This window comes from Nycticebus coucang, chromosome 18, assembly GCF_027406575.1.
Source record: "Nycticebus coucang isolate mNycCou1 chromosome 18, mNycCou1.pri, whole genome shotgun sequence".
Classification (NCBI taxonomy): domain Eukaryota; kingdom Metazoa; phylum Chordata; class Mammalia; order Primates; family Lorisidae; genus Nycticebus; species Nycticebus coucang.
Genome location: NC_069797.1, coordinates 10,647,695 through 10,662,536, shown reverse-complemented (window position 1 = coordinate 10,662,536; position 14,842 = coordinate 10,647,695). Strand labels below are relative to the sequence as shown.

At 43.5% G+C, this 14,842-nt stretch overlaps 1 protein-coding gene across 5 annotated transcripts in view; it reads right to left on the bottom strand.

Annotated features, from left to right (window-relative positions):
• ULK2 (unc-51 like autophagy activating kinase 2) overlaps positions 1-14,842 on the bottom strand; it is a 153,698-nt gene that overhangs the window by 37,622 nt on the left and 101,234 nt on the right. For 4 of the 5 annotated variants that reach the window (XR_008375478.1, XM_053568574.1, XM_053568572.1 and 1 more), the window contains exons 17-20: positions 12,181-12,261; positions 3,513-3,799; positions 3,048-3,223; positions 2,583-2,686 (exon numbers count right to left, since the gene is read on the bottom strand). Coding sequence is in view for 4 of the 5 variants with exons in the window: in XM_053568574.1 (XP_053424549.1) it covers positions 2,583-2,686; positions 3,048-3,223; positions 3,513-3,799; positions 12,181-12,261 (648 nt within the window). In the remaining variant the exon portion in view is untranslated. The remainder of the gene's footprint in view (positions 1-2,582; positions 2,687-3,047; positions 3,224-3,512; positions 3,800-12,180; positions 12,262-14,842) is intronic. The other variant, XM_053568573.1, reaches the window with a different exon arrangement.

The following is a 14,842-nucleotide window of genomic DNA, read 5'->3' as shown; positions in this document are numbered from 1 at the left end:
TTTGGCGGGGGCCGGGTTTGAACCTGTCCTACCCACTGAACTGAAACCAACTGAAAACTGGCGCCTTACCCACTGAGCCAAAGGCACTGCCCATTCAGATGATTTTTGATAAGTCTGGCAAAACAACTCAATGGGAACGAGAATAGTCTTTTAAATGGTGTTGAGACTACTGAATAGTCCATGCAAAAAAAATGAGAATGGATTCTTTCTCCACATCCCCCATAAGAACCAAGTCAAACTGGACCACAGACATAAATGTATGAGCTAAACTATAAAACCCTGAGAAGAAACTAGTCAGGCGAGGTTTCAAACACTCTTTAAGGAGTATCTAGGGAAACTCAAAGACAACAGGGGAGACAAAAATACGGACACCAAAGAAAATTTTAGCTCTGACACCTATGGTTACAGCAAACACTAAACACAGCTAAGCTCGAGGCCAAATAAACACATCTCGTACTAAAGACCTATTTAACTCAGTTAATTTTTTTAACGAAGAACATTGTTGTCTGGTCTCCAACAAAAAAATTAAAGACATGTTACAAGGCAAAAACACAGTTTGAAAAGATAAAGAAAGCCAAGACTCAGAACCAGACTCAGATGTGGCAGAGATGTTGAGATCATCACACTGGGAATTTAAAATATTAATAATGGTGATTAATACAGTAAAGGCACTAATGGAAAAAGTGGACAGCATGCAGGAGCAGATGAAAACACTATGAAAAAACAAAAGTAAATGAATGAAATCAATGCCTTTGACTGAACACCACCAAACAATGAATCCGAGGGGTTCAAGATATGTCAACAAACTGAAAACTGAAAACCAAACAGAAAGAGGAATGGAAAGAAAAAAAAGAACAGAATATCCAAGAACAATGGGACAACTAAAAATGTGTAACGAGGGCGACGCCTGTGGCTCAGTGAGTAGGGCGCCGGCCCCATATGCTGAGGGTGGCGGGTTCAAACCCAGCCCTGGCCAAATTGCAACAAAAAAATAGCCAGGCGTTGTGGCGGGCACCTGTACTCCCAGCTGCTCGGGAGGCTGAGGCAAGAGAATCGCATAAGCCCAAGAGTTACAGGTTGCTGTGAGCTGTGTGATGCCACGGCACTCTACCCGAGGGTGGTACAGTGAGACTCTGTCTCTAGAAAAAAAATAAAAAAATAAAAATGTGTAACGAACTTACAGAGAATACCAAGAGAAGAGCCAGAAACCAGAAGAGACATTCTAAGTCAGTGGTTCTCAACCTTCCTGATGCGGAGAGCCTTTAATACAGTTCCTGTGGATCATGACTCACAGGTTGAGAACCACTGTTCTAAGTAGTAACAGCTGAAGCACAGATCAGGAGGTTTAGAGAACACCAAACAGAACGGAGACCAAAAACCCTCAGACTGCAGAGACTCAAAGACAAAGAGAAAATCTAAAGAAGTTAAAAGAAATAAGCACGACTCACTATAGAGGGACAAGGGTCAAGAATTACACTGGACTTCTCTTCAGAAACCATGCAGGTAGGAAAAGAGGGTGGTGAATTATACCCTATAGTATTCTTTAGATTAGAAACCTTGCTGGTCCAGATATTTCCTCCTTTGAATGTTCACAGGGAGAATCAATTGAAAAAAAACATAGAGGGCGGCACCTGTGGCTCAAAGGAGTAGGGCGCCGGCCCCATATACCAGAGGTGGCGGGTTCAAACCTGGCCCTGGCCAAAAACTGCAAAAAAAAAAAAAGAAAAAAGAAAAACAAAGAGAGAAAATAAGAACAAAGAGGTTACAATAATGATTCTCAAATGTGAGTATTATACATACTGATTTCTGAAATTCATCCCCAGACAATCTTATTGAGCAGGTCTAGGATAGTGTGGGGGTCTGCAGTCTGTCTTGTTTTATGACATGCAGTAACCTAGACGTGGGTATTTATGGACATAACAGTCCCTGGACCAACATGAACGGTTGTGACCTACAGATCTTTTTTTTTTTTTTTTTTTGAGACAGAGTCTCATTATGTTGCCCTGGGTAGAGTGCTGTAGCGTCACAGTTCACAGCAACCTCAAGTTCTTGGGCTTAAGTGATTCTCTTGCCTCAGCCTCCCAAGTAGCTGGGAGGCTACATTGTGGCACCTGCCACAATGCCTGGCTATTTTTTGGTTGTAGTTGTCATTGTTGTATAGCAGGCCGGGGCTGGGCTCGAACCCACCAGCTTTGGTGTATGTGGCTGGCGCCCTACTCACTGAGCTATTATGGGCACTGAGCCAGTGACCTACGAATCTTTATAGGATTCAGATGCTATTAAAAAAATGCTTAGGAATACATGAGTGTTTCAGATAATTTTGGCCAGTATTATTTTAGAGATAAAAAACAATCTTGGTTAGAATTCCTTCTAGCTCACAGGCTGCTGATCACCAAACACTTAACAGAGCCCGCCTTGATGTGCTCGTGAAAAGCAAGACAGCAGAATGGAGCTGACCTCCACAACCGGTAGGGGCTATGTGCCTGTTGGTTGATGTTGCCAAGCTCGAGGTGATTTGTTACAACAGCAATAGGAGTAGCCTAATCCATATAATTACAAATTGCTTGCCTTTATTTTCTTACCTACATCCATTGGCCGCTCAGTATTTAAACTGTCTGTGCTGCCCCGGTGTCCACCTGAAGGTGTCTTTACTTGCTGATCTGATAATTTCCCAGTACTGACAGACCTGAAAAGAATAGTGATGGTAATAACAGAAAAGTATACTTTAAAAAAAAAAAAAAAAAGGGTTAAGAGAAGCCAGAGAACAAGGAAACAAAAAACAGATACCAAACAATTCAGGGTAGAGAGAAACTTCACTAATAAAAAAAAAAAAAAAAAAAAAGAAATCATGTATTCAGGAAGTTCAGGAAGAGCTCTGTATTTAAGTAGTTACAGGAAGCATTTGTGATTTCCAGAGGTTCTAAAAGTATACAGCACGTATCAATGACCATATGGCATAAACCAGCTACTGGTTGCTTTTGTGACAGAAAGGTATCTATTAACTATTACAGTTTCCATGTTTAAGGCTGGAGAGGAAAGTCTTTTACCTGCCAAACTCTGCTTTGTTCTGCTGTTCAGAGCGTGGCCTCTCACTCCCGTGCCCTGAGAGGCAGTGGGCGCACTCCCGCGGGTCACTCCTGTCTCTGGGTTGCCCTTCACGAGGAACCAAGGCTAACAGGTTGGAAGACGCTTGCGTTTTAGGGATTTTGAAAGGAGCTGTGGTCTAAAGAAACATGTAGAATCAGCAGGCTATATGACCCAGTAGTCAGGGGTAAACCTGGATTCAAATGCTGGCTGTTCTACTTACAGCTGTGTGACTTTTTATGTTCAATCAAGCTCTCTAAGCCTCAATTTCCCTTTCTGAGGATTAAGTGGGGTCATGCACATCAGGCATTCAGCAAGTGCCTACACTGCGCTGGGCACACAACAAGTGCCCATTAAATCACAGCTAGTCTCAGCACTGAGTCCTTTCCATAATACACTATATCTGCCAAAGGGTTTGATGAACACACCTTAGTAGGAGAGCCAATGATTGTTGGTAATGGAGTTCTAAAGAACCAGTCAGAGCTCCGTGGAGAGGATCCCATGTGTTTGGTGGGAGAGGTTCCGAGGCTGCCAGGACGACTAGCCTGAGGTGAGCAGCTGTACCCAGCCCCGGCATGGGATGGGCACACTGGGTCAGAATGCTGTTTTCTGAGCTTCTGCTTGTTCTGATAGATGTCAGTGAGGGTGGGGGCGCTCTGCAGTCTAGCACCCAATAGGAGAGGCTGTGGTGACTGAGCCTGCGGCACTGGAGATCCTAACAAGAAAATGAACGCACTATTAACCCAAGGTGAAGAAACATGGGGAAAACTTAAGAATTAAGAAGACAATTGTTAAAATGAGAATTCTGATAAATGTCTTTTTTTTCTTTTTTTTGTAGAGACAGAGTCTCACTTTATGGCCCTCGGTAGAGTGCCGTGGCATCATACAGCTCACAGCAACCTCCAACTCCTGGGCTTAAGCGATTCTCTTGCCTCAGCCTCCCGAGTAGCTGGCACTACAGGCACCCGCCACAACGCCCGGCTAGTTTTTGGTTGCAGTTTAGCCGGGGCCGGGTTTGAACCCACCACCCTTGGTATATAGGGTCAGCGCCTTACCGACTGAGCCACAGGCGCCGCCCAAATGTCAAAGACATTCTAAAAGTTCTTTACTTTGCAAGAGACTATTTTCTGGCACCCTCTAAATATATTGTTGTTTGTATTCTCAGGAAGATAGAATTTAATGATGATGGGTATATTAGCTGTCTTCATCAGCTGCTAGCAAATAACTCAGATTAATGTAAGGTCTGATTAGCACCAAACAGTACAATACATAATGGGTGAAGTTAATAAAACAACAAAGCCTCACATTGGACAAGATGATTTTTTTTCTGTGTGTATGTTATTCTCTTTATTTTTCATTTTAGAATATTATGGAAGTAAAAATGTTTTGAACACATGAATTGCTTTTGTACAATTCAAGTCAAAGTTACATGTATACTGATCACCTGGAGAGCGTCCACTGTACCTGTTAGGTGTGAGTTTACCCCTCTGCTCCTGCACCACCACCCCCACCGCTTGCTTTCTGTTGACTTTTACAACCACAAGTGCACATGGGCGTCAATCAATTAGTTTATGAGTATATCTGATGTTCATTTTTCCCATTTTTTTTTTTTTTTGAGACAGTCACCTGAGTAGAGTGCCATGGAATTACAGCTCATACCAACCTCAAACTCTCGGGCTCAACCAATCCTCCTGCCTCAGACTCCTGAGAAGCTGTGGTGCCTGCCACAATGCCCGGCTATTTTTTTGTTTTTTTTTTTTAGAGATGGGGTCTCACTCTGGCTCACATTAGTCTTGAACTCCTGACTCTGGCAATCCACCTGCCTGGGCCTCCCAGAGTGCTGGGATTATAGGCATGAGCCACTATGCCTGGCCTCTACCATTTTTTTGAGACAGAGTCTCACTATGTCACCCTGAGCAGAGTGCCATGGCATCACAGCTCATAGCAACCTCAAACTCTTGGGCTTAAGTGATTCTCCTGCTTCAGCCTCCCAAGTAGCTGGGACTACAGGTGCCCACCACAATCCCTGGCTATTTTTTGTTGCAGTTATCACTGTTGTTTGGCTGGCCCCAGGCCAGGCTCGAACCTGCCACCCTTGGTGTATGTGGTTGTATGGGGTTGTGCCCCGAGCCAACCCCTATCATTTTTTTAATGGCTGAGTAGTACCGTATGGTATACACATACTACATTTTACTAATCCACTCATGTATTTTTTGTTTTTGTTTGTTTTTGAGACAGTCTCAAGCTGTCGCCATGGGTGTCATAGCTCACAGCAACCTACAACTCGGGCTTGAGCGATCCTCTTGCCTCAGTTTTTCTATTTTTAGTAGTGACGGGGTCTCGCTTATGCTCAGCTGGTCTCGAGCTCAGGCAATCCACCTGCCTTGGCCTCCCAGAGTGCAAGGAGGACAAGTGTGAGCCGTGGCGCCCAGCCATCCTCTCATGTATCCATGGCACTTGGGTTGGTTCCACATCTTTGCTATTGCGAATTGTGGTGCAATAAACATTCACGCGGTACAGCTCAACTCGTGTACTAAAGAAAAAACCCCCACACACAAATTCGAGAGTACATGTCTTTCTGACAAAATGACTTTTTTTTTTTTTTTTTTTGCAGTTTTTGGCTGGGCCGTGTTTGAACGCACCACCTCCAGTATATGGGGCTGGCACCCTACTCCTTGAGCCACAGGCACTGCCTGACAAAATGACTTCTCTTTCTTTGTGAAATACTCAGTACTGGGACTACAGGATCAAATGGCAGGTCTACCTGCAGTTCTGTGAGGTCTCTCCCTGCAGCATTCTATAGAGGTTTCACTAGTTTGCAATCCCACCAATAGTGTGTAAGAGGTCCTTTCTCTCCACATCAACACCAGCATCTTGTTTTGGGATTTTTTTTTTTAAATAAAAGTCATTATCACTGGAGTTAGCCGGTATCTCATTGTGGTTTTGATTTGTATTTACCTGAAGATTAGAGAAGTTGAGCATTTTTTCACATCTTTATTGGCTCTTAGTCTATCATCTTTTTTTTTTTAGAGACAGATTCTTACTGTGTCACTCTCGCGTCACAGCTAACAGCAACCTCCAGTTCCTGGGCTTAGGCAATTCTCTTGCCTCAGCCTCCTGAGCAGCTGGGACTACAGGCACCTGCCACAACGCCCGGCTATTTTTTGTTGCAGTTTGGCCGTGGCTGGGTTTGAACCTGCCACCCTGTGTATATGGGGCCGGCGCCCTACCCACTGAGCCACAGGCGCTGCGCTAGTCCATCATCTTTTGACAAGCTTCACTTCATGTCTTTAACCACTTTTTTATGGGGTGTTAGTTTTGCTCACTGATTTTCTTGAGTTCTTTGTAGATTCTCGTTATCAGCCCTTCATCAGTATACAGCATGCAAATATTTACTCCCATTCTATAAGTTGTCTGTTCACTCTGTTTATTGTTTCCTTGGCTGTGCAGAAGCTTTTTAATATAATCACATCCCATTTGTTTTTTTCTTTTGTTCCGTTTTGATTTTTTCAGACAAGAGTCTTACTCTGAAGTGGCGCCTGTGGCTCAGTGAGTAAGGCGCCGGCCCCATACGCTGAGGGTGGCAGGTTCAAACCCAGACCCGGCCAAACTGCAACAACAACAAAAAAAATAGCTGGGCGTGGTGGCGGATGCCTGTAGTCCCAGCTGCTCGGGAGGCTGAGGCAAAAGAATCGGGTAAGCCCAAGAGTTAGAGGTTGCTGTGAGCTGTGTGATGTCATTGCACTCTACCCAAGGGCGGTACAGTGAGACTCTGTCTCTACAAAACAAACAAACAAAAAAAAAAAAAAAGTCTTACTCTGTTGCACTGGGTAGAGTGCTGTGGTGTCATAGCTCACAGCAACCTCAAACTCCTGGGCTCAAGTGATCCTCTTGCCTCAGCCTCCGGATTAGCTGGGACCACAGGTGCCTGCCACCATACCCAGCTATGTTTAGAGGTGGGTTCTCATTTTTGCTCAGGCTGGTCCAGGTCCCATTTGTTTTTTTTTTAGTCACCCTTGGTAGAGTGCTGTGGCATCACAGTTCACAGCAACCTCCAGTTCTTGGGCTTAGGTGATTCTCTTGCCTCAGCCTCCTGAGTAGCTGGGACTACAGGCACCTGCCACAATGCTTGGCTATTTTTTTGTTGCAGTTTGGCTGGGGCTGGGTTTGAACCCACCACCCTCGGTATATGGGGCCGGTGCCCTAGCCACTGAGCCACAGGCGCCGCCCCAGGTCCCATTTGTTAATTGTCATTATTACTGTGATTGCCTTTGAGGTCTTTTTCATAAATTCTTTGCCTAGGCCAATGCCTAGAAGAGTTTTTCCAGTATTTTCTTCTAGAAGTCTAATAGTTTCTTGCCTTAAGTCTGTTATCCACTGTGAATTAAGTTTTTTTTTTTTTTTTTGAATTAAGTTTTTTTTTTACAGTTTTTAGCTGGGGCTGAGCTTGAACCCGCCACCTCTGGCATATGGAGCCGGCGCCCTACTCCTTTGAGCCACAGGCACTGCCCCACTATGAATTATGTTTTATGAGTGGTAAGAGGTGTGGACCTTGTTTCAACATGTGGCCATCCAATTTTCCTAGCACTATTTACTGGATTTTTACTCTTTATATGAATACATATTTGAATGTTAACAATGTATATAAGTATCCTCTTTTCTCACAAAAAAAAAAACTTGTCAAACTAACTTAGAATTAACTCCTTCAAAATAAAACAGGCTCGGCACCCGTAGCTCAGTGAATAGGGTGCCGGCCACATACACCAAAGTTTGTGGGTTCAAGTCTGGCCCAGGCCTACTAAACAACAATGACAATTGCAACCAAAAAATAGCTGGGCTTTGTGGCAGGCTCTTGTAGTCCCACCTACTTGGGAGGCTGAGGCAGGAGAATCACTTGAACTCAAGATTTGAGGTTGCTGTGAGCTGCTGACGTCAGGGCACTCTACCCAGGGCAACATAGACTGTCTCAAAATAAATAAATAAATAAATAAATAAAGTAAAATAAAACAAAAACAAATATATATAAAATGTAAGAAAAAAGACAATAAAGATAATAGACTTTTCTTGGCTTTTACTTCATTTGTCTAAAAATAAGCATGTGGATATTTTATGAATAGTTTCTAATGAAACTGTTTAAATGAACCATTAAGGTTCATTTAAAAAAATGGGCGGCGCCTGTGGCTCAGTCGGTAAGGCGCCAGCCCCATATACCGAGGGTGGCGGGTTCAAACCCGGCCCCGGCCAAACTGCAACCAAAAAATAGCCGGGCGTTGTGGCAGGCACCTGTAGTCCCAGCTACTCGGGAGGCTGAGGCAAGAGAATTGCTTAAGCCCAAGAGTTGGAGGTTGCTGTGAGCTGTGTGAGGCCATGGCACTCTACCAAGGGTGGTACAGTGAGACTCTGTCTCTACAAAAAAAAAAAAAAAAAAAGGTTCATTTAAAAATCTAAATCTTCTCTATGAAGATAACATTTGTCCACAGATATTCTGCCTCTGAAGAAGACACTTACCAAAAGCCAAGGAGATAGGGTCCCACCTACTTGGGAGGCTGAGGCAGGAGAATCGCTTGAACCCAAGATTTGAGGTTGCTTGTCACTGCCAACTGAAGCCTTTACTCCAGTTATGCATTGTTTGGAATTTCTTCCAAGACAAACTGTCAACAATAATATGAAGGGGTGCAAATATTCTCAGTGGCCTAACCATCATCTTTCTAAAAATATACACCAATGGGAGCTTTGGTGTTGCCCCACTCCTGGCTTCAATGGGAGCTTTGGTGTTGTCCCACTCCTGGCTTCATCTCATTCTAAACCTGATATGTGTCTTTTCAGAACTATGTTCTACCACTTGTAGAAAGAAATGATATTAGTGTCAAAGTGTTATGATCTGGAGGAAGATATTTAAGCTTTATTTTTAAGAAAACACAACATGGCTCAGCACCCGTAGCACAATGGTTACGGCGCCAATCATATACGCTGGGGCTGGCGAGTTCGAACACAGCCTGGGCCAGCTAAGCAACGATGACAATCGCAACAGAACCAAATAGCAGGGGGTTATGGTGGGTGTCTGTAGTCCCAGCTACTCAGGAGTCTGAGGCAAGAGAATCGTTTAAGCCCAAGATTTGAAGGTTGCTATAAGCTGTGATGCCACGGCACTCTACTGCGGGCAACATAGTGAGACTCTGTCTCAAAGAAAAAAAGAACACAACATATAGAAAACTTAACTTAGAAAACGGTGCTTTTCTTTCTTTCTTTCTTTTTTTTTTTTTTTTTGAGACAGAGCCGTAAGCTGTCGCCCTGGGTACAGTGCCGTGGCATCACAGCTCACAGCAACCTCCAACTCCTGGGCTCAAGCGATTCTCCTGCCTCCGCCTCCCAAGTAGCTGGGACTACAGGCGCCCGCCACAACACCCGGCTATTTTTTGGTTGCAGCCGTCATTGTTGTTTGGCAGGCCCAGGCCGGATTTGAACCACCAGCTCAGGTGTATGTGGCTGGTGCCTTAGCCACTTGAGCCACAGGCACCGAGCCAGAAAACAGTGCTTTTCTAAGTAAAACAGGATTCTCTTAACTGGTCAACTCCTCAAATAACCATGTAATCAAATTTTAGTTATAAAAGTATAACAAGCTGGGCACGGTGACTCATGCCTGTAATCCCAGCACCTCGCATTCTGGCAGGCCGGGGTGGGTGGATCACTTGAGCTTACAAGTTTGAGACCAGCCTGAGCAAGAGTGAGACCCCGTCTCTACTACAAATGAAAAACTGAACAATTGCAATCAGTGTAACCTGGCTTATTATACCCTCAATGAATCCCTAACAATAAAAAAAAAAAAAAATCTTTGGAAAAAACTCTCAACTATAAATTCCTATTCATTTACAAAAAAAAAAAGAAAAAGAAAAACTGAGGCAAGAGAATTGCTTGAGCCCAGGAGTTTGAGGTTGCTATAAGCGATGACACCATGGCATTCTACCAAGGATGACAAAGAGAGACTGTCTCAAAAAAAAAAAAAAAAAAGTATAACTTACACATATCTTTTCTAGCATAAATGTATAAATTATAAAGCAAATAAACATGTTTTTTATCTGAAGCTGATTTATCTCACCAAGAGTAATATTAATCAACAATATTCAAGTAATGAAATTTCATTTTCCTAGATTGATTTTTGTTTTGTTTTGTTGAGACTGAGTCTCATTCTGTCACTCTTGGTAGAGTGCTGTGGCATCATAGCTTACAGCAACCTCATATTCCTGGGCTCAAGTGATCCTCTCACCTCACCCTCCCGAGTACCTGGGACTACAGGCACCTACCACAGTGCCCGGCTATTTTTAGAGATGAGGTCTCACTCTTGCTCAAGCTAGTCTCAAATTCGTGAGCTCAGGCAATCTGCCCACCTTGGCCTCTCAGAGTGCTGGGATTATAGGCGTGAGTAACTGTGCCCAGGTAGATTGATTTTTATTATCATTATGAAATAACCAAGCTGGGTGTTATGGCGGGCACCTGTAATCCAAGCTACTTGGGAGGCTGAGGCAAGAGAATCATGTAAGCCCAAGAGTTTGAGGTTGCTGTGAGCTGTGACGCCACAGCACTCTACCGAGGGCGACATAGTGAGACTCTGTTTCAAAAAAGAAAGAAAATAACCAAAACTTAGCTAAGTTATTTAATTACTTAGACTTATTTATTTAGCATTTTATTTATGTATTTTTTTTAACTTCAGATTGATATGAGAGTACAAATGTTTAGATTACATTGTTTTCATTTCTGATGTAAGTTCAAATTGCAGTTGAACATGCCTTTAATGTGAGGGCCTGCTGAATGCCCTCACGTTGTGCACATTAGGTGAGATCCCAGACGTCACCCCCCCACTTCTCTCTCACTACAGTAGAGGTCCTCAAACTGCGGCCTGTGGGCCACATGAGGCGGTGTGATTGCATTTGTTCCTGGGTTTTTTTACTTCAAAATAAGATATGTGCAGTGTGCATAGGAATTTGTTCATAGCTTTTTTTTTAAACTATAGTCTGGCCCTCTAACGGTCCGAGGGACAGTGAATTGGCCCCCTCTTTAAAAAGTTTGAGGACGCCTGCACTAGACTATACTTGTATTTTTATTTTGGGCAGATGCCGTATAGTTGTTTGTATATTGTTTTCATAATAGTACATTGGAGTATATTGGAAACGTTTTTCCCATTCTGTGATGCTTTCCTAAGAAGAATGGGTTCCAACTCCATCCAGGTAAATACAAAAGATGTAAAGTCTCCATCTTTTCTTATGGTTGAATAGCACTCTGTGGGACATATATACCACAATTCGTTAATCCACTCATGGATTGTTAGGCACTTGGGTTGATACTAAGTCTTACTTTCTGGCAGCGCTTGTAGCTCAGTGAGTAGGGCACTGGCCACATACACTGAGGCTGGCAGGTTCGAACCCGGCCTGGGCCAGCTAAACAATAATGACAGGCGGTGCCTGTGGCTCAGTGAGTAGGGCGACGGCCCCATATACTGAGCGTGGCGGGTTTGAAGCTGGCCCCGGCCAAACTGCAACAACAACAAAAAAAATAGCCGAATGCTGTGGCAGGTGCCTGTAGTCCCAGCTACTCAGGAGGCTGAGGCAAGAGAATCACCTAAGCCCAAGAGCTGAAGGTTGCTGTGAGTTGTGATGTCACAGTACTCTAGTGAGGGCGATAAAGTGAGACTCTGTGTCTAAAACAAAACAAAACAAAAAACAATAATGACAAATGCAACAATAAGAACAAAAAAAAAAAATAGCTGGGCGTTGTGGCAGTCACCTGTAGTCCCAGCTACTCGGGAGGCTGAGGCAAGAGAATTGTTTAAGCCCAAGAGTTTGAGGTTGCTGTGAGCTGTGACGCCACCATACTCTACCAAGGGTGACATAGTGAGACTCTCTGTCTCAGAAAAAAGAAAAGACTTTTCATTAAGGAATCATATACTCAAAATAATATTAGATTAGTTATATTAAATCATACTAGATCAAGATTCTAAAAAAAGGATAGTAGAGGAAATATTTCCTATAAATCTACTCTTTTGATAATGTCTTCATTTATAATAGTATTCATATTATTAATATAACAAACACATTCTCCTACCTGAAGAGTTTCTACTTCTAGATTCATGGCCCTGAGGATGTCCACAGCAGCACTGACTAAACTGCTCAGGAATGGTACCAACTATGAAAAGAGAAGTGAGAAAAAGAGAAAATGATTCAAAATCAATAAAGGATAGAAACAGTATTTTCTGCACAAATTGCATAGTATACTATAGCTTACAAAGTTTTTATTAGCAAAGTTCAACAAACACTTACTGAATGACCAACGTGCTGGGCAATGGGCACACTGAGATAACAAGTGCCACACAACCTGCCCTGAAGTAAGGACATTAGGGAAGGAAGCCGCGTAAACAGGGCAGGTATGGTGATCCCAGCACTCTGGGAGGGAGGACTGCTGCAGCTCAGGAGTTTAAGACCAGCCTGAGTAAGAGTGAGACCCACATCTCTACTGAAAACAGAAAAACTAGCCGGGCATTGTGGCAGATACCTGTAGTCCCCACTTCTCAGGAGGCTGAGGCAAACTCCTCAAACTCCCTGTCTCAAAATAAATAAATAAATAAATAAATAAATAAATAAATAAATAAATAAATACTATTACTGTGAGTTTTGCTTGTTTGTTTGTTTTGAGACAGAGCCTCAAGCTGTTGCCCTGGGTAGAGTGCTGTGGCATCACAGCTCACAGCAACTTCCAACTCCTGGGCTCAAGCGAGTCTCTTGCCTCAGCTTCCCTAGTAGCCGGGACCATAGGTGCCTGCCACAACGCCCGGCCATTTTTTGGCTGCAGCCATCATTGCTGTTTGGCAGGCCCGGGCTGGACCTGAACCCGCCAGCTCACGTGTATGTGGCTGGTGCCTTAGCCACTTGAATATAGGCGCCGAGCCGAGTTTTGTTTGGTTTTAAATAGGGCTCCTGCAGACTACTCATAACTCTTTTCTCTCTAGTTTCTTTCCAACTTCTCTTCCTGTTCTTAGTCTTACACTAGCAGTTCTGACTGAGCAGCAGGGGCCTCTCCTTGTGGAAGTTTTTGTTTGTTTTCTTGCAGTTTTGAGCTTGGCCACCCCCAGGTTCTTCCCACCCTCCGGACGCAGCCTCAGATGCCGCACTCTCAGTGGCACTGCTCTCTTAGACACTCTGCCTGGAGTTTGAGCTTTTTTCTCTTGTCTTTCAGTTTCACTAGAGATGTGAAGTGTGGTTTCTCTGTTTGGTAGGGTTTTTGTTGGTGCTGTTGTTTTGACATGTTCCTGTTTGTATGTATGGTTTCTATAAAAAGTAGGAATCTTTAACAAAGCTGCCAACATATCCCTACTGGTGCTGGAAGATTGCCTATATTTTAATCTTCAGAAATCTGAGTGATAAGAACAGGCATTTTATGCATGTTAACCTCAGGTTTCTAACTTTGCATTTAGAGCCCAAACCCAATGCAGATGCTATTTATACACAGGATCCCTTTATATCATAGTAGAACCTCCACTATACTGACCACCTCCTTAAGTTGACCTAATTTTCATAGACTGGACATGAACCAGCTGACCACCTCCCTATACTGACCACCTCATTAAGTTGACCTAATTTTCACAGACTGGACATGAACCACATGTACGTATCAGTATAGCAGACCCAGTTCCTTATGTTAACCACCTCTGTATGTTCATCAGTTTGTTACAGTCTCTTGGGTGGTCACCTTACTGTATTACATTTTCAGGAGGGGTCCTAACAGATTTATATAGAGATGCTCTTTCTTTTTTTTCTTTTTTTGAGACAGAGTCTCACTATGTCACCCTTGGTAGAGTGGCGTGGCGTCACAGCTCACAGCAACCTCAAACTCTTGGGCTTAAGTGATTCTCTTGCCTCAGTCTCCCAAGTCTCTGTGACTACAGGTGCCCACCACAATGCCCGGCTATATTTTTGTTGTTGTTGTAGTTGTCGTTGTTTGGCAGGCCAGGGCTGAGTTTGAACCCGCCAGCCCCAGGTTATGTGGCTGGCGCCCTAACCACTGAGCTATAGGCACCGAGTTTGTACAGAGATTCCCAAGAGGGTGCTGGAGTGGAGTTGAAGGGCTGAGGTATAGCCCACAGTCAACAGATAATCACTGCCCCAACGAGCCAATGTTCCTAAAGAGTGTGTCATGTCAAAGCCAACAATCCCATATATCAATGGGCAAGAGACATGAATAGAACTTTCTCTAAAGATGACAGACAAATGGCTAACAAACACATGAAAAAATGTTCATCATCTCTATATATTAGAGAAATGCAAATCAAAACAACCCTGAGATATCATCTAACCCCAGTGAGAATGGCCCACATCTCAAAAATCTCAAAACTGCAGATGCTGGCGTGGATGTGGAGAGAAGGGAACACTTTTACACTGCTGGTGGGACTGCAAACTAGTACAACCTTTCTGGAAGGAAGTATGGAGAAACCTCAAAGCACTCAAGCTAGACCTTCCATTTGATCCTGCAATCCCATTACTGGGCATCTACCCAGAAGGAAAGAAATCCTTTTATCATAAGGACACTTGTACTAGACTGTTTATTGCAGCTCAATTTACAATCGCCAAAATGTGGAAACAGCCTAAATGCCCACCAACCCAGGAATGGATTAACAAGCTGTGGTATATGTATACCATGGAATACTATTCAGCTATTAAAAAAAATGGAGACTTTACATCCTTCGTATTAACCTGGATGGAAGTAGAAGACA